Here is a 19,246-nt window from a genome sequence, read left to right as displayed (position 1 = left end):
GGCCACCGTCGGGGCACCCCCCCAGGGTCAGATCGCCCCGCGCACCCCCCCCCAGGATCCCGGAGCCCGCCCACGCCGCCTGGTCCTGCCGGTAAATACCAGGTTTGATTTACGTCGGCGGGACAGGCAATTTCTGGGTGGGACTTCGGCCCATCCGGGCCGGAGAATCCAGCAGGGGGTCCCGCCAACCGGTGCGGCCCAATTCCCGCCCCCGCCCAATCTCCGGTACAGGAGACTTCGGCGGGGGCGGGATTCACGGCGGCCAATGGCCATTCTCCGACCCGGCGGGGGATCGGAGAATGACGCCCCTGATTTCTCCTCCTTCCAAAAACATTCAAACCCTCCACCACCGGCGAACAATGAGCCATGTGTACCATTTACAGGATGCACTGCAGTAACTCACCAAGGTTCCTTAGACAACACCTTCCAAACCTACGACCATTACCATCTAGAAGGAGATAGCTGGGAACCCCACCACCTGGAGATTCGCTCCAATTCACTCATCATCCTGATGGTAAAATAAGTAAAGGTTGCGCTCTTTTGAGCCAAGGTTTCATTCCATGAACTGGGATCATAACAATATCAGTGCTGGTCTTCAAGCTGGATAAATAATGAGAGTTAGTGGCAGGAAGAGCAACCACCTGCCAAATCCAAAAACAGATGGTTGGTGTACAAATGAGTATTCTGGTAATCTTGTGCTTGGAGAATTATAGGTTCAAAATCGTATTTTATTTTTGTTGTGTCTTTTTATTCCTCGGAAGCAAATTAGGGTGTGCTTAAGCTTTTTCCAGCAGTTTGCCGTGCCAAAATCAATTTCAACCCCCCCCACCGATAAAATTTCATATGCCTGCCCTAGCCATCCAATTGCCATGCGGCTGAATTTCTGCAAATGTTCAAATGTTCTTCCTCTTATTTGCTGCAACATTTGGCAGAAAAGTCAGCAGAAATGTGTAATAAATCACATCAAGGCAGAATTCAACTCCAATATATTTAAATGCCACCTGTGTCACTTGAATTTAGTGTTTGCAATATTTGCGTTCATCTGTATTGAATCCCATAAGCCACTAATTTTCCAATTTGCAGCATTTATTTAGCTCCATTCTGTGGGTCCCTGGTTGATTAAATCTTCCGAGCCTTCCATACCCAATTTAGTTGCATCGCCAACACATTCTGATCATATAAACAAAGATCCATGAGTTTTTTAAGGCTGTTTTATATTGCATGCTGTTGCAGCCACACCAGAATAAACGTAGTAAATTTGCTCAGGCAGAGCGAATTTTTAAAAATGGATTTAAAATTTGCATGCCTTAAAGAATCCAGCAAGTTAACCTGAAGGTTGCCACTGACTATAGTCATTGAATGTGGCATTAAGCATGTTATTAAACTTCTAGATTTGTCAGATGGAAAAATAACTAAGGAAGTGTTACAACTTTGACACACATATTGCATTTAATTGATCATGATTTCATAAATGAGCAGACAGGTTATCAAGCAAAGATACAGGGCATTTAACATTGCCGGTGAATGTTGAGAAGGCGAGAATTTACATGAAATTATCAGTGATCCATTGTTGAGGCATAGACAGCATGGGCGAGATTCTCTGTAGGCTGATGCCGGAATCGGGAAACGCGATTGAGCAGAGAATCGGTTTTGACGCTGAAATCGTGGCAGGCGCGGTTAAGTGCCAAATCGCAATTTTCAAATGACCTGACAGTGGGGTCAATGCATTCCAAAATGCACGTACATTAAACGCCGCTGGCATACCATTAGCGAGCCTGACCCGGTATTCTCCAGGGCCTCCGCGATTCTCTGCTTCCAGAGGGGCGAATTCACGAATTCAAGAAATTGGTGGCGTGGCTGATGACGGAGAGAGAAGAGGTAGAATGCGTAGAGGCGTGACTGTGGGCTTCCAGTCCTGGGGCTGACTGGGGGAGGGGGCAGGGGTACTTGCCAGGACCGGGAGCGGGGGGGTTGCGGGGAATGGTGATGGAGGCTGGGGGGAAAGGCCGGTGGGGACTTGGTGATCACCCACAAGACTGGAGCGGTGTCCAGGCACGGATCGGCATTGCCGTGGCCTGCAAGGCAGCCATCTTGTTGCACACTCCACTGACCACCCACCCAGGCCCCTCGTTCTACAGAGTGACAACGGCCATATGGGTGCCCCCAACCCACCATCCCTCACCCCAACCTCAGCCATTCCACCACCATTCGAATACAGCAGAACATAGATAGATTGAAGAGTTGGGTGGAGAAATGGCAGATGGAGTTCAATCCGAGCAAATGCGAAGTGATGCATTTTGGAAGATCCAATTCAAGAGCGAACTATACGATAAATGAAAAAGCCCTGGGGAAAATTGATGTACAGAGAGATCTGGGTGTTCAAGTCGGTGGCTGCACAGGTCTATAGAGTGGTCAAGAAGGCATACGGCATTCTTTCCTTCATCGGAAGGGGTATTGAGTACAAGAGTTGGCAGGTCATGTTACAGTTGTATAAGACTTTGGTTCGGCCACATTTGGAATACTGCGTACAGTTCTGGTCGCCACATTACCAAAAGGATGTGGATGCTTTGGAGAAGGTTCAGAGGAGATTCATCAGGATGTTGCCTGGTATGGAGGGCGCAAGCTATGAAGAGAGGTTGAGTAGATTAGGATTATTTTCATTAGAAAGACGGAGGTTGAGGGGGGACCTCATTGAGGTCTCCAAAATCATGAGAGGTATAGACAGGGTGGACAGCAAGAAGCTTTTTCCCAGAGTGGGGGACTCAATTACTAGGGGTCACAAGTTCAAGGTGAGAGGGGAAATGTTTAAGGGAGATATGCGCGGAAAGTTCTTTACGCAGAAGGTGGTGGGTGCCTGGAACGCATTGCCGGCGGAGGTGGTAGAGGCGGGCACAATAGCGTCATTTAAGATGTATCTAGACAGATACATGAATGGGCAGGGGGCAGAGGGATACAGATCCTTAGAAAATAGGCGACAGTTTTAGATAGAGGATCTGGATCAGCGCAGGCTTGGAGGGCCGAAGGGCCTGTTCCTGTGCTGTAATTTTTCTTTTCTTTGTTGTTCTTTGAAATTTAGCTCGGTGGGAAGTGCCAAACTGTGCCAAGGGCAGTGCTAGGGGCACACATTCTGGAGGGCCTCATTGGGGCCAGGATCTGTGATATGTTTGTTGGGAGGAGTGTGGGGGGCAGGATCCCCGATGCTGATGCTGTGGTGGGCAGAGTGCAGCCCCAATACGGTTACTTGTGGTGATGCGGGGAGGGAGAGCCTGATGCTTCTGGGGAACATCGTTCCTGCATCTAATCTGTCTAGTCCTGTTAGAATGTTATTGGTTTCTATGATATCCCTCATCTCCCATAATTTTTAATGAATGGATATATAATTTATTTTGAAGGGTGGTGTTGTTGGGATGTTGTGGCACAGTGTGGGTATTGGAACAAATCATGAATTGTGCTCTGGGCATGCAATGTTTATTGCTTGGGATGCAAATTCATACAATTACCCTGAAATGTCACTTAAAAATGTCACTGAAAAGTTACCCCCAATGAACTGCACCTTTATACCACACTGAACTTGTAGATTATATGCAAAAGTGGGCCTGAAAACAAAAGTTCAGACTGAGAGATTAGTGTGCTCCCAAATGACCCAACAAATATCTCAGTTGAATGTCACTGCAAGGCCAATGTGATTGTGTTGTTGCACTATTGGGATAGATATCAAATTATATTGTTGGAAGGCACATTTTTGACACTTAAATAATGAAAAGTTATTCTATATATGAAGCTTTTTTTCTTAGAATGAGTTGTTATTTAGTTAACTTTAAATAGCATTTTTTTGCTCATACACATTTGTTACATCATTTGTTAGTGTACTGTTTTTATTTCATAGAATCATAGAATTTACAGTGCAGAAGGAGGCCATTCGGCCCATCGAGTCTGCACCGGCTCTTGGAAAGAGCACCCTACCCAAGGTCCACACCTCCACCCTATCCCCATAACCCAGTAACCCCACCCAACACTAAGGGCAATTTTGGACACTAAGGGCAATTTATCATGGCCAATCCACCTAACCTGCACATCTTTGGACTGTGGGAGGAAACCGGAGCACCCGGTGGAAACCCATGCACACACAGGGAGAACGTGCAGACTCCGCACAGACAGTGACCCAAGCTGGGAATCGAACCTGGGACCCTGGAGCTGTGAAGCAATTATGCTAACCACAATGCTACCGTGCTGCCCTTTTGGAGGTGAAAGAGTTAATAATGCAGTTTTACCTCAAGCCACGCAACCACTGTTGGTCCATCCCATTGTGCAAATGGGAAACCTTTTCTCCGGGCGTCTTCTAATAGTTCATGCCTGTGAAGAACACCACAGTACACATATATTTTGAAATTGGCAATGCTTTATACTTGGCTGTTCTTTGTTGTTTGACTTGGGCATGATGCTTTAATCAATCAATAAAAGACTGAGGATGAAATCTGTCTTCAGCAATAGTGCAAAATGGGAAATAACACAATGGCAATGTGTTTTACATCCTGTCTACCTCTGAAGATTAATTTAATCTCCTGTGTGTTTAAACAGCATGCTCCATGCTGTCAGGACATCTCAAAGCAGCTAATCATCCTCTTGAAGAATAGTCATTATTGTAATGTGGCCCAAATGGCAGCCAATTTGCTCTCAGTGGCTTCCCACAAACAGCAAATCACCAACCAATTTATTCTTGATGTCATTTGTTGAGGGCAATCTTTTAGCAAGAACACTCCATGCTCTTCCATAAACAGTGCCATGGGATTTCTTGTATTCAAATGAACAGGCAGGTGACTTGTTTAAAAATGTCGCTGAAAAGTTACCCCCAATGCACTGCACCTTTTCTACCGCACTGAACTTGTAGATTATATGCAAAAGTGGGCCTGGAAACTAAAAGTTCAGACTCAGAGATTAGAGTGCTCCCAAATGACCCAACGCATATCTCAGTTGAATGTCACTGCAAGGCCAATGTGGTTAATGTGCTATTGCACTATTGGGATAGATATCAAATTATATTGTTGGAAGACACATTTCTAGCACAGTAACAAATTGTGATAATATTTTCCATAAATCAATCACACAATATGAAAATGTTTTATTTGTCTTCAGTGCTTACCTCCTAGTAAAAGCATAATTTCAACTCTTCCGCTTTGCTGTTCCGATTGTTGTTTCATAATGCCAGGAATAACCATTTTCCATAATAGAGTTTGTGATCATGTTAAAATAACACTATTTGGAAATCTAAGCTGTACCCTTGATGACAATTTGAATTTTGGTGGTCTCATGAATTAAATTTCTCTATTTCCTGGTGATGACTTCGGAGGTTGCAGTTCCATTTGGGACTTTTGTCCAACACATTTTGCTTCTGCTCATTATTAAAAAGGAGCAACTTTCAGAAGCAGAATTAGTAATTTTAAATACAAATCTTTATACTTCCCATATATGCATAAGCTTGCAAGTGCTCTATAATTAACTCCTATTTGGGTCAATTGGGACATCCGTTTTTCCACTACTCCTTGTGTTATTCTAAAGTTAATTATCAGATTTTTTAATATTAAGATTGAGATCAAATAATGCAATATTCTGCATCAACACAGAATTTAAAACAGAATGAAAATGGCAAGTTAAAGAATTTTGGATGAAACAATATGATTCATCACTCGGAAAAAATGTTATATGTGTACAATAGTTCAGCCATGGATTTCAAATCAGTCATCTGCACAACACTTTGAAGAAACTGTGGTAGATAAAATACTTAAGAGATTTTTTGAGAATTAAATAGAACACTGTACAAATGTAAATTCTCCTTTTCCTCCCAGAATTAGATATTATAGGGAAATGTCCAAGTACTTATGCAGTTCAAAATCCCCTAAAATCAGAGTTGTCAATTATCCATGATTGAAGCCATAAATGGCTAGATTCTCCAGTCCCCCAGCCATTTGTTTCTCAGTGGCAGGTCATTCGCTGGCTGCCAATCGCTTTTCTCTCACCCATCTGAGTAGCAGAGCCATCCACGGTGCCCTGAACTTGACTGCTGTTGCTTTCCACTGAGAGGCCATCCTCCCTACCAGTATCCAAAGAGTATATCTGTTGAGGGGGATTACCACAAGGAGCTCCTGCACTACCTTCCTGAGTCTTTTACTTTTGCCGATGGTCAGTCACTCCATTTCTGCCTGTGCATTCCTCACCCGCAGTGTGGCCACCTCACTAAACGTGTCATACAAGACTTCCTCAGCATCGTAGATGCTCCACAGTGAGTCCACCCGCAGCTCCATCTCCGAACTTTGATTAGCTAGAAGCTGCTTTTGTACACAACTTCTGCATACATGGGGCGGGATTCTCCGACACCCCGCCGGGTTGGAGAATCGCTGGGGGGCGGCGTGAATCCCACTCCGCTGCTCCGACACTGGCTGCCGAATTCTCCGGCGCCGTTTTTTGGGCGGGAGCGGGGATCGCGCTGCACCGGTCGGGGGCCGTTGGCAGCGGCCCCACGGCAATTCTCCAGGCCCCTATGGGCTGAGCGGCCACCCGTTTTCGTCCAGTCCCACCGGCGTGGATTAGACTTGGTTCATATCGGCGGGACTTGGCTTGGTGGGCGGCCTGCGGAGTCCTCGGGGGGGGGAGGGGCGTGGGGGGATCCGGCTCTGGGGGGGGCCCCCACGATGGCCTGGCCCGCGATCGGGGCCCACCGATCAGCAGGCGGGCCTGTGCCGTGGGGGCACTCTTTCCCTTACACAGGCTGGTGCAGAGAAGAAACCCCCTGCGCATGCGTAGGAACCACGCCAGTGGTTCTGCGGAAGCGCCAGAATACGCTGGCACTCCTGCACATGCGGCAACTCGTGCCTGCTGGCGGAGACCCTTCGGCGCCGGTTGGCGGGCGCCAACCCCTCCAGCGCCAGCCTAGCCCCAGGAAGTGCGGAGGATTCCGCACCTTCCGGGCGGCCTGACGCCGGAGTGGTTCATGCCACTCTTTGGCACCGGTACGGCCAGCCCTGCCGATTGCGGGAGAATCCCAGCCATGGTCACTAGGGATGCTGGAAGCATCCCTCATTTCCCACATTGTGCAGGAGGAGCATATCACAGGTTTGAGGTCTCCTGCCATGATGTCCCTCTTGATTAAGCGAGTTACTCGCTGAGCAAAAATTTAAGTTAGCTTTTAATGTTTTCATTAAGTCGTTTGACACATAATCTCCTTTTCTGGGATTGATGAGTTTTTGATTTGCTTCCCTTTTTTCTATTACTCCGCCTTTATTCTGTTGATCTTCAGTCTGATGGACGGTAAAAATCTGAAATGTTATTACCTGTCTTTTCTCTTTATAAATGTTTACTGGCCTGCTATATATCTCTAAACATGTTCATATGTTCAAATTTAAAATTAATTTTATTGAAGATTTCAATGTTTCACAATATTTTTATTTCCCAGTAAAAATAGATTTTGTTTTGCTAAACACTTACTTTTTCTTCAGTCTTCTATCTTTTTCTGCTTGTGTTCCTAGTTTTCCCAGTCCAAGGGAATCTGGATTTCCAATCTCAGCATCAAAAATACCTGCTGAAAGGAAGTATGAGGTCAAGGTAAAAGGAACAAAATGATCAATATTTTTAGCAAAATTAGTATATATGTCATATTACAGCGATAAAGGCAACACGCTACTCTATTTTATTTGTTTTGTGTTTGTTAGTCTCAGGGCTTTCAACAAGAGTTGATCATGCTTTCAAACTCTGCCGACAAGAACATCAAATTATTTGTGAAACATAATTGTCCATGTGTTCCACAATTATACTGGATTCATGCTGATGCTATATTGTAATTTTGTATCTCTGAGAATCAATTGAACTGTGAATGAGAGAAGTGTGAAAATTTAGCAGGATGTAGAGTCTGCAGTAGTTCAGTGCAGGTTAGTTTAGCATTGAGGTGCATTAGCAAAAGGAGGGTGCATAGTCCTCGAGAATGGTAAGTGAAGCGTGACAGAAGGCATTTTTGAAATCATGTGTATTACCTCTTCCCAAGATGTGATGAATGAATAAGACCCCATGCCTGCAATCAATTAATTAATAATAAACAACAAGGTAGATAAACCAGGGATTGAACAAAATGTTTGAATGGGAAAGCATGAGCTGATGTACACATCATTCAATGACAGCAGAACTATGCTAATTATTTGTTCTCTTATATATCCTTAGAATAAACTAGAAAAATGGGGTAAAAGAGGCTGCTGAAAATAGCACTTATTAAACTACGCTCTCACTTGTACTCCTAGTCCAGACAGCGTCAATCGCGATAACTAAGATAATGCAGTGGCAGCACAGCGGCAAGCATTGCTACCCCATGGTGCCGAGGTCCCAGGTTCGTTGCCGACTCTGGGTCACTGACTGTGTGGAGTTTGCACATTAGGACATAGAACATAGAACATCACAGTACAGGCCCTTCGGCCCTCGATGTTGCGCCGACCTGTGAAACCACTCTAAAACCCATCTACACTATTCCCTTATCGTCCATTCTCCCCGTGTTTTTGTGGGTTTTGCCCCCACAACCCAAAGATGTGCAGGGTAGGTGGATTGGCCACCCTAAATTGCCCCTTAATTGGAAAAATTAATTGGGTACTCTAAATTTATTTAAAAAAAACGAAGATAATGCAGATGAGGACTAGCAACAGTTTCTCCAAGGATTCATGTTTGAAACTGTAATAACCTGCACAGGACTCATCCACCTGGGGATGATTGTTCCCTGTGTTCAATTGGACTGAGTTAACCTAGCACTAGCATAAAAGGCAGGCGGCTGTAGAGCCAGCTAAAAAGGAATGAGGACCTGGTGAAAGGGAACCGGGCCCTGTGTATGTATGATGCTGTTGCTGAAATAAAGGACTTTTAAGAAGCTCGTTGGACTCCCCTGGCTTTATCACAGAAACACAGGGCCTGATTTTCATCTCCTCATGGAGCCAGGAATCGGCTCGCAAAACGCAGAAAGGTTTTTATGCAGGAAAAATCGATTTCCTTTGCCTTTCTGACTCCGCACCATTTTTATGTGGTCCTTTTGAAGGTTGGGGATGCCTTTGCTGGAAAATACACATGCATACCTTCCGAGTTTGGGCTCTGCATTGTGAAGACCACAGTAAAAACGTATTTCCTCCTGTATGTTATTCTTGTGCACTGTTGCAGATTCTGAAACCCCAGAACACACCTCCTTGGAGAATTTGTGACTTCTGCTGAAACATTCTAACAAGTGTAAAATGTCTTCACACCTTCAAATGCCACTATTGTATACTGTGTTATAATGTAGATATGCTTTAATAGTGATTCATTATAGGGTTCTATCCTGCAAAGGTAACTGGCCAGTGCATTGACTAGCATTGTGAGTATTGACACATATTGCAATACTTTTCTTAACGGAGAAAGTGCCATATGCATTCAAAACTAGAAATATTGTGCTGGGAAGCTCCACTACCATGTTTATTGCTGAGGTTTAATGCCCATGTATCTTTTACTTTGAAAAAATGGTCTTGCTTGTTAATAGTATGTTAACTTTGGGGCAGCACGGTAGCATTGTGGATAGCACAATTGCTTCACAGCTCCAGGGTCCCAGGTTCGATTCCGGCTTGGGTCACTGTCTGTGTGGAGTCTGCACATCCTCCCTGTGTGTGCGTGGGTTTCCTTCGGGTACTCCGGTTTCCTCCCACAGTCCAAAGATGTGCAGGTTAAGTGGATTGGCCATGATAAATTGCCCTTAGTGTCCAAAATTGCCCTTAGTGTTGGGTGGGGTTACTGGGTTATGGGGATAGGGTGGAGGTGTGGACCTTGGGTAGGGTGCTCTTTCCAAGAGCCGGTGCAGACTCGATGGGCCGAATGGCCTCCTTCTGTACTGTAAATTCTATGAAATCTATGAACTGTATTTTGTATTTGGTTTAAGATACGTAGGTGAAGGGCAATGCTTAATTAAGTACTTTGATCACAATTAGAGGATAGATGGAACACTGGATGTTGGAGGAGAGGTATGAGACAGAACAAACCTTCTTGGTGAAGAATGGTTCTGTGTCTTAGTTTTGACTTCACCACCCATCCTGGATTCTGTTACTACGTTCAACAAAATCTAATCACCTGCTTGCTCCTTTCCATTGGTCGACAATGTCTTTAAAATGTAAAACATTCGGTTCTTTCAATTTCAGGGTCCTGGCGCTGCAATCTAATGATTTGACAGCTGTGGCTGTTATGAATACACGGTTGACTTCCAAAATATGTTGGAGTACGTCGCTCAGCAGGTGATCTATTATCATAGCTGCTCAGGAGGTCAGTTGGAAGTTGAAAGAGGTTGTAATAACATAATCTGTCTTTGGTATGGCCTCTGACTACATGGTGATTTGGGAGAATAGGATGGCATGGGGGATCTGAGGTGGATTGGGGCATGGGGAGACATGGAGGGGACAAAGGGGATATGAGGAGGCATTGAGGGATCATGGGAGGTATGAGGACCAGAGAGGGTGAGTGGGGACATAAAGGGCAAAGGGTGGGGTTTAGGGGGCACATAAGTAATATTGGGAGCTGAATTGTGTGTGGTTCATGTTCACATTGGGATCACTATTTTTGGAGAAATTCAGGACATGTTAATATGGCCAGCACTGGGCAGCACAGTGGCGCAGAGGGTTAGCCCTGCTGCCCAGGTTCGATCCCGGCTCTGGGTCACTGTCCGTGTGGAGTTTGCACATTCTCTCTGTCTTTGCGTGGGTTTTGCCCCCACAACCCAAAGATGTGCAGGCTAGGTGGATTGGCTACGCTAAATTGCTCCTTAATTGGAAAAAATTAATTGGGTACTCAAAATTTATAAAAATGGTCAACACTCTGCATGTGAATCAAGAGGAATTCTCATTCCCGCTAGCGTCTGATTCGCAAGGGCTGGAATTGGTGCTGGAGAGCTTGTCAAGCTGGAGCTGCTTATAAGCACTCCAATCCCCAAACACTCTCATTCCAGCCAAGAAAATCCTAGAATCAACAGTGTAAAAGGAGGCCATTCGGCCCATCTCGTCTGCACCAGCCCTTGAAAAGAGCACCACACCTCCACTCTATCCCCGTAACTCAGTAACCCGACCTAACCTGTTGGACACTAAGGGGCAATTTAGCATGACCAATCCACCTAACCTGCACATCTTTTGACAATAGTCTGAATGGGGCGCTGGACGTAGTAAGGCGAGATGGGATATCCTCTTCCCCAGGGAGGGCAGGAGGCTCCAACTCACGATACTTGGGCAAAGGTGGCCGAGGCGGTCAGTGCTGCCAGCTTCATCAAGTGGACTGACATGCAATGCAATGCAGAAAGAAGATGAATGACCTGGCCAAAGAGGACACCAGCTACAGATCACGCCCCCGCCCCTCCTGTAACTTGCCTCCATGTATCTCACTGTATCCTTTATGTATCCCCAGGGAAACGGGAGCCATAATAGATGAGAGCAGAAGAACACTGGAGGGGGCATCCCGGACTTCAGGGCTCTAACCGCCGTGGAGCAGAGAGCGATGGAGTAGCCGGGGAGATGCAGGAGAGGGCCATTTCAGATGCAGAGGTTGGCATTCGAGAAGCAATTGAGCTCCCAATGCAGTGTGATGTCCCAATAGCAAGTGAGTCACCCTTCTCCCCCAGGCCACTTCTTCCCAAGATCACACAACGTGTCTTGTCTTTTTTCTTGCCATAAAGTGGAGGTAGGAAGACACGAGGGAGCTGACAGTTGGAGGGCCAGGAAGCAGCTGCAGTCCGCTGCCCATCATGTGCTCCCAGCCAGCCTCATCACCTCTAGAATTGTCTACTAGGAGGCCTGGCCACTGCCCTGTTTCACCTCTCCAAACTCTACCCCCCGCCCCACTCACCCACTTCCCCATAGCTGCTCACATCCTCCCGTGTCCCTCCTCCCTTCACTGCACCAACCCTGTCCCTCCTCCCTTCACTGCACCAACCCTGTCCCTCCTCCTTTCACTGCACCAGCCCTGTCCCTCCTCCCTTCACTGCACCAGCCCTGTCACTCCTCCCTTCACTGCACCAACCCTGTCCCTCCTCCTTTCACTGCACCAACCCTGTCCCTCCTCCCTTCACTGCACCAGCCCTGTCCCTCCTCCCTTCACTGCACCAACCCTGTCCCTCCTCCTTTCACTGCACCAGCCCTGTCCCTCCTCCCTTCACTGCACCAGCCCTGTCACTCCTCCCTTCACTGCACCAACCCTGTCCCTCCTCCTTTCACTGCACCAACCCTGTCCCTCCTCCCTTCACTGCACCAGCCCTGTCCCTCCTCCCTTCACTGCACCAACCCTGTCCCTCCTTTCACTGCACCAACCCTGTCCCTCCGCCCTTCACTGCACCAACCCTGTCCCTCCTCCCTTCACTGCACCAGCCCTGTCCCTCCACCCTTCACTGCACCAACCCTGTCCCTCCTCCCATCACTGCAAGAACCCTGCACCAACCCTGTCCCTCCTCCCTTCATTGCACCAACCCTGTCCCGCCTCCCTTCACTGCAAGTAACCTGTCCCTCCTTACTTCACTGCACCAATTTCTCCTATCCTCCTCCCTTCACTTCATACCACCATCCCAGCTCTGCCTCTCAGAGGGTCCCACAGCATCTCTAAAGGGTGTTGGCCTAGGGCAGGCAGTGTGAGCTGGCCTTGTCCATGGGACTGATGTTGATGACGACTCGCTGTGAGATGAGCTTTGGTGCTTCTCATTGTTTGACTAAGTCTGACTGCTGCCTTCAAGATCACATTCCACTGTCCGCCTGGGTGATCCCTGTTATGCACGATCAATAACTACTAAAACGAGGTTGTAGTACAACTGAAGGCTTTAATAAGCTAGAAGTGTTCCCCAGCAGCTCAGGTACAGAATGAGGGCTGCTGGGATGGCACGGGTTCTTATACCCCGCCTATCAGGGCGGAGCTACCATACTCTACAGCCAATGGTAAAACCCCTAGGTTTAACCAATGGCACTTCAGGCTCTCAGATACCGTAATACCTGATAATACCACACCCTGCATGTGTGCTGGCCATTCTATCTCGCAGGCCCATATATCTTTTGGGGGTGTGGGGGGTGGTTATGGAGATGGTGAGCTGGATAAGCTGTCCTACAAAGATGGCCGCAAACCTGGTCCTATTCCCTGCCACCTCTAAGGGTGACCCCAGCTTGAATGTTCAAGTGTCTGGGGGCCCTGACATCCTCCAATACCTAAACCATCAACCTCCCAGCCAGCTCACCCTCTACACCCAGCCCAACCTATCCCTCACACCTTTCAGACAGTGGATTGAGGCAGATCGAATGTTGGTGAAAAGGTGTTTCTTTGGGACTATATACAGTTGTTGTTCTCTGACCCCTACCTCCAGCCGATGTGCTGCACCACCTTGACTTGTGTCTAACTTTCTTATCTTACATGCTGTATTGCTCTTTCTGGGTGTGACTCCAAACAGCCCATCAGACGTGGCCTGCTGCGTATCTCGCCCTCTGACCTAAGATGCTTTTGCAGCTCTCTGTGGAGGGCCTGGCCCAGGATGGGCCGGGCCGACTTTCGGGTGTCACAGGTGACGAGGTGCCAACCTGTTCAGCCCTCTGCCCATGAGATGCTCCCATGTCAGGTGGGGAATTCCGAATTGCTGAGGTGTTCCAGCAACTCCCCTGCGAGAAACACCGGCATGGGCCCCATAACCACCTCCTCCCTCGGGGTGCTCTATAGCCCGCGGTTTACTCCATGGGACGGAGGTGAGGCCAGAGTGAACTCCGGAGGGTCCAATGTCACCTGCCGCTGCCAGCCCTGGAGGCCCACACTCGTCTGAACTAGGGTCCTGATGCTCTCAACCATGGAGCCACATTCCTCAATGAGAGAGCCAGCCATCAAGTGTACCGTGTGCCCCAAGCCTTGGAAGTCTTGACTCATGGTTGTGACTTTTTGACCTCAGGCTTCCACCTCGAATGCCATCTGTTCAGTGTTAGCCAGGGTACCATGCATTGTTGGCACAATCTCCTGCACCTGAAGGCGGTTGGACTCCTCCAGCTGCACCTGCAGGCACTGGAAAGTTGCTGTCACCCTATTCTGTAAATCCTGGCCCTGCGTCTGCATATCCATCAGTGATGGGATCATACTTTCCAGCTGCGATACCTGTGTGGACTGCAGCTGCTTCCTGGGATCGGATGGCCCTCTGACTGTCAGCTCCCCAGTGTCTTCCTGCCTCCACATGATTGATGTGTTGGGTGCTCTGCTACACAGACGAACCAACACGGTTGCGAATGGTACAACTCAGTTTTATTACTAACATATATTTACAGTGGTAAACTGGTTACTGAGGTTCGATCGTAGCCCTTGAATCTGTGGACCTATTCCTAACGCTATCTTGGAGAAGCACTCAGCACATGGTGGATGTCTGAGTGGCTTGCTGTGAGCTCTGTGCCCTGAGCTGTCTCCTGCTGGAATGCACGGGAAGTGTTGTGTTCCCTGTTTTGCAGTGTGTATGCTCTTGCCTGTGATTGGCTGTGGTGATGTGTGTGCGTTGATTGGTCCGTTGATCTGTCCATCAGTGTGTATGTATGTTTGCACAATGATGTTTACCTGAATATCATGACATCCCCTCTTTTTTACAAGAACATGTGCCTATGTGGTTATAAATAGAGATGTGTACTGAGTGCAGCTGAATGTGTGTGTGTGCAATATCTACAGCATGTACATGGGGCTAAACTATATACAAGGGGCGATGTCGGGTGCGACATAGCAACGAGGTTGTACTATAAACAAAGGGCGGGGAAATGTTGAACGACAAAACAAACTCCTGTAATAACAAGGAAGAACAGAAACATATTAACACAGTGGTATTATGAGTTCAATGTACAAACAGGCTCATAAGTCCAGTCCAGTAGGTGGGCGACGAATTCAGGTTGACTGCCTCAAGGGTGGGTCAGGATCCACCGGCTGAGGAATGGGCCAGGCCATGGGCGACGACGGAACGGGCATGGTGGCAGGAAGCTCCACGAGGTCGACATCAGGAACAACAGGAGGGCGTGGTACCAGTGTAAGTTCCCGTAGCGAGCGTGGAAGTAGGCGAAGAGCCCGGCGATTGTGCCTGCGAATGGATCCATCAGGCATGCGAACCAGGAACGAGCGGGGAGCCATGCGTCGGAGTACTTCAGCAGGTGCTGACCAGCCACCTTCTGGTAGGTGGATGCGGACGTCGTCTCCAGGCGCCAGGGCGGGAAGATTAGTTGCCCGTGTGTCATATGCCATCTTCTGGCGAACGCGCTGCTGTTGTATCCTGTGTAGTACCGGAGCATGGTTGGTTGTGGGTACCAGAATGGATGGCACAGTGGTCCTGAGGGCGCGACCCATCAACAGCTGGGCTGGTGAGAGGCCAGTGGCTAGTGGGGCCGAGCGATAGGCCAGCAGGGCTAGGCAGAAATCCGATCCGGCAGCAGCAGCCTTGCAGAGGAGTCGCTTGACGATGTGAACGCCCTTCTCTGCCTTTCCATTGGACTGGGGATGCAGAGGGCTGGACGTCATGTGTGTGAAGCCATACGAAGCAGGAAAGGATGACCATTCCTGGCTGGCAAAACAGGGCCGATTGTCCGACATGACAGTAATCGGAATGCCGTGGCGAGCGAAGGTGTCTTTGCAGGCCCTTATGACAGCGGACGATGTCAAATCATGCAGGCGTATGACCTCTGGATAGTTTGAAAAGTAATCAATGATGATTACATAGTCCCTGCCGAGCGCGTGAAAAAGGTCCACACCCACTTTCGCCCAGGGGGACGTCACCAGCTCATGGGGCTGAAGCATCTCAGGAGGTTGCGCCTGTTGAATCCTTTGGCAGGTGGGGCAGTTGAGCACCATATTAGCAATGTCATCACTGGTGCCCGGCCAGTATACCGCCTCTCGGGCTCTCCGTCTGCACTTCTCGACCCCCAGATGGCCTTCGTGTAGTTGGTCGAGGACTAGCTTCTGCATGCTGTTTTGAATCAGAATCCGGTCCAGCTTTAGGAGGACACCATCAATGACAGCCAAGTCGTCTCGGACATTGTAGAACTGTGGGCACTGTCCTTTGAGCCACCCTCCCGTCATGTGGCGCATCACCCGTTGTAGAAGGGGGTCAGCTGCAGTCTCCCGGCGAATACGGGCCAGACTGGAGTCGTCAGCTGGCAGATTTGCCGATGTGAAGGCCACCTGCGCTTCGACCTGACAGACGAACCCCTCCGAATCGGGCGGTGTGCTCACTGCTCTGGATAGGGCATCCGCAATGATAAGGTCCTTTCCCGGGGTGTAGACCAGTTGGAAGTCATACCTCCTGAGTTTAAGTAGGATGCGCTGGAGGCGACGGGTCATCTCGTTCAGGTCCTTATGTATGATGCTGACCAGGGGGCGATGGTCTGTCTCAACGGTAAACTGGGGGAGACCATACACGTAGTCATGGAACTTGTCTATTCCGGTTAGCAAACCCAGGCACTGATTTTCGATCTGCGCGTAGCGCTGTTCTGTGGGGGTCATGGCCCGCGAGGCATAGGCGACCGGGGCCCATGACGCAGTGTCATCCCGCTGTAGGAGTACCGCCCCAATGCCGGACTGGCTGGCATCAGTCAAAATTTTAGCGTCACGAGATGTGTCGAAAAGCTCCAATACAGGGGCTGTGGTGAGCTTAATTTTGAGCTCCTCCCATTCCTTCTGGTGTGTGGGCAGCCACTGGAACTCGGTGGACGTCTTGACTAGGTGGCGCAGAGCCGTCGTGTGGGAGGCAAGGTTGGGAATGAACTTCCCCCAGGAAGTTGACCATGCCTAGGAAGCGTAGCACTGCTTTCTTGTCTACCGGCTGCGGCATGGCTGTAATGGCGCTCACCTTGTCTGCATCCAGACGGACCCCTGACCGGGATATGTGGTCCCCCAGAAACTTCAGCTCGGTTTGGCCGAAAGAACACTTGGCTCGGTTGAGGCGCAGGCCGTTTTCCCGTATGCGCGCAAAGACGCGCTGGAGACGATTGATGTGCTCCTGTGGTGTGGTGGGCCAGATGATGACGTCGCCCATGTAGACGCGCACCCCTTCGATGCCCTCCATCATCTGTTCCATGATCCTGTGAAAGACCTCGGATGCCGAGATGATGCCAAATGGCATTCTGTTAGAGCAGAACCTGCCGAAAGGGGTGTTGAAGGTGCACAGCTTTCGGCTGGACTGATCCAGTTGGACCTGCCAAAAACCCTTCGAGGCATCCAGTTTTGTGAAGATTGTAGCCCGGGCCATTTCGCTCGTGATCTCTTCCCGTTTGGGTATGGGGTAGTGTTCCCTCATTATATTGTTGTTGAGGTCTTTTGGATCAATGCAGATCCGGAGCTCGCCGGAGGGCTTCTTAACACACACCATGGAGCTGACCCATGGCGTGGACTCCGTGACCCGGGATAGCACCCCTTGGTCCTGGAGATCCTGCAGCTGCTGCTTGAGGCGGTCTTTGAGTGGCGCTGGGACCCTGCGAGGTGCGTGAATGACCGGGGTAGCTCCAGTTTGAACCGAATTCTGTCGGTGTAAGGCAGTGTTCCCATGCCCTCGAACGCCTCCTGGTTTTGAGCGAGGAGCGATTGAAGATGTGCCCTAAATTCTGCATCCGGGAAGTCAGATGTGCCTTCTGGAGAAAGTGCGTGGACCCATTGCACGAGGTGGAGAACCTTGCATGCCTGTGCGCCTAGCAGGGAGTCCTTTGATGATCCGACTATTTCGAATGACAGTGTGGCCGTGTGTGTGTTGTGTGTCACCTGGAGCTGGCAGGATCCCATAGCCGGGATAACGTTCCCATTGTAGTCGACCATCTTGCAACGGGATGGCCGAATTGGTGGTCTGATATTCATGGCGTAGAAGGCGGACCATGCTATGAGGTTGGCGGAGGCGCCAGTGTCCAGACGGAATGTTATCGGTGATCGGTTGACCGTTAGGGTGGCACACCATTCATCACCCGGACTGACAGTGTTCACTTGCAACGGCTGGTGGGTCCTGGCTGGAGACAACCGGTTCTCATAAATGACCGCAACACGGAAGGCGTCCTGGTCTGGATATCGTCTGGGCACGACTCATAGTAAGGAGTCTGAATGGTCCGCACGTCCCTGTGAGGTTGTCGGAATCGGGGAACATTGGCAGGTTGAGCTGCTCGACAGCAGGCAGTGTAGTTATCTGGACCACTGGAAACTCTTCCGGGGCAGGTGTGACCGATATAAGAAGGACGGGTTGCATCGAAACTGGAAAGGCATAAATATCCTGGCCGCGAGGTTTGCTACTGTCACACGGGAGGGTTTAAACTAGTATGGCAGGGGGGTGGGCACGGGAGCAATAGGTCAGAAGGTGAGAGCATTGAGGGAGAACTAGGGAATAGGGACAGTGTGGCTCTGAGGCAGAGCAGACAGGGAGAAGTTCCTGAACACAGCGGGTCTGGTGGCCTGAAGTGCATATGTTTTAATGCAAGAAGTATTACGGGTAAGGCAGATGAACTTAGAGCTTGGATTAGTACTTGGAACTATGATGTTGTTGCCATTACAGAGACCTGGTTGAGGGAAGGGCAGGATTGGCAGCTAAACGTTCCAGGATTTAGATGTTTCAGGTGGGATAGAGGGGGATGTAAAAGGGGTGGCGGAGTTGCGCTATTGGTTAGGGAGGATATCACAACTGTACTATGGGAGGACACCTCAGAGGGCAGTGAGGCTATATGGGTAGAGATCAGGAATAAGAAGGGTGCAGTTGGGGGTTTACTACAGGCCTCCCAACAGCCAGCGGGAGATAGAGGAGCAGATAGGTAGACAGATTTTGGAAAAGAGTAAAAACAACAGGGTTGTGGTGATGGGAGACTTCAACTTCCTCAATATTGCCTGGGACTCACTTTGTGCCAGGGGCTTAGACGGGGCAGAGTTTGTAAGGAGCATCCAGGAGGGCTTCTTAAAACAACATGTAGACAGTCCAACTAGGGAAGGGGCGGTACTTGGCCTGGTATTGGGGAATGAGCCCGGCCAGGTGGTAAAAGTTTCAGTAGGGGAGCATTTCGGGAACAGTGACCACAATTCAGTAAGTTTTAAAGTGCTGGTGGACAAGGATAAGAGTGGTCCTAGGGTGAATGTGCTAAATTGGGGGAAGGCTAATTATAACAATATTAGACAGGAACTGAAGAATCTAGATTGGGGGGGGATGTTTGAGGGCAAATCAACACCTGACATGTGGGAGGCTTTCAAATGTCAATTGAAAGGAATTCAGGACCGGCAT

At 49.0% G+C, this 19,246-nt stretch overlaps 1 protein-coding gene across 6 annotated transcripts in view; it reads right to left on the bottom strand.

Annotated features, from left to right (window-relative positions):
• The window catches only part of ppfia2 (PTPRF interacting protein alpha 2), a 645,248-nt gene that overhangs the window by 100,803 nt on the left and 525,199 nt on the right, over positions 1-19,246 (bottom strand). For 5 of the 6 annotated variants that reach the window (XM_072485153.1, XM_072485152.1, XM_072485156.1 and 2 more), the window contains 2 exons: positions 7,480-7,573; positions 4,272-4,353 (listed from right to left, as the gene is read on the bottom strand). In XM_072485153.1, the coding sequence (XP_072341254.1) occupies positions 4,272-4,353; positions 7,480-7,573 (176 nt within the window). The remainder of the gene's footprint in view (positions 1-4,271; positions 4,354-7,479; positions 7,574-19,246) is intronic. The other variant, XM_072485155.1, reaches the window with a different exon arrangement.

Source organism: Scyliorhinus torazame, chromosome 19, assembly GCF_047496885.1.
Source record: "Scyliorhinus torazame isolate Kashiwa2021f chromosome 19, sScyTor2.1, whole genome shotgun sequence".
In the NCBI taxonomy this organism is placed as follows: domain Eukaryota; kingdom Metazoa; phylum Chordata; class Chondrichthyes; order Carcharhiniformes; family Scyliorhinidae; genus Scyliorhinus; species Scyliorhinus torazame.
Note: the sequence above shows the minus strand (reverse complement) of the source record. Positions and strands in the feature narration are given on the sequence as shown.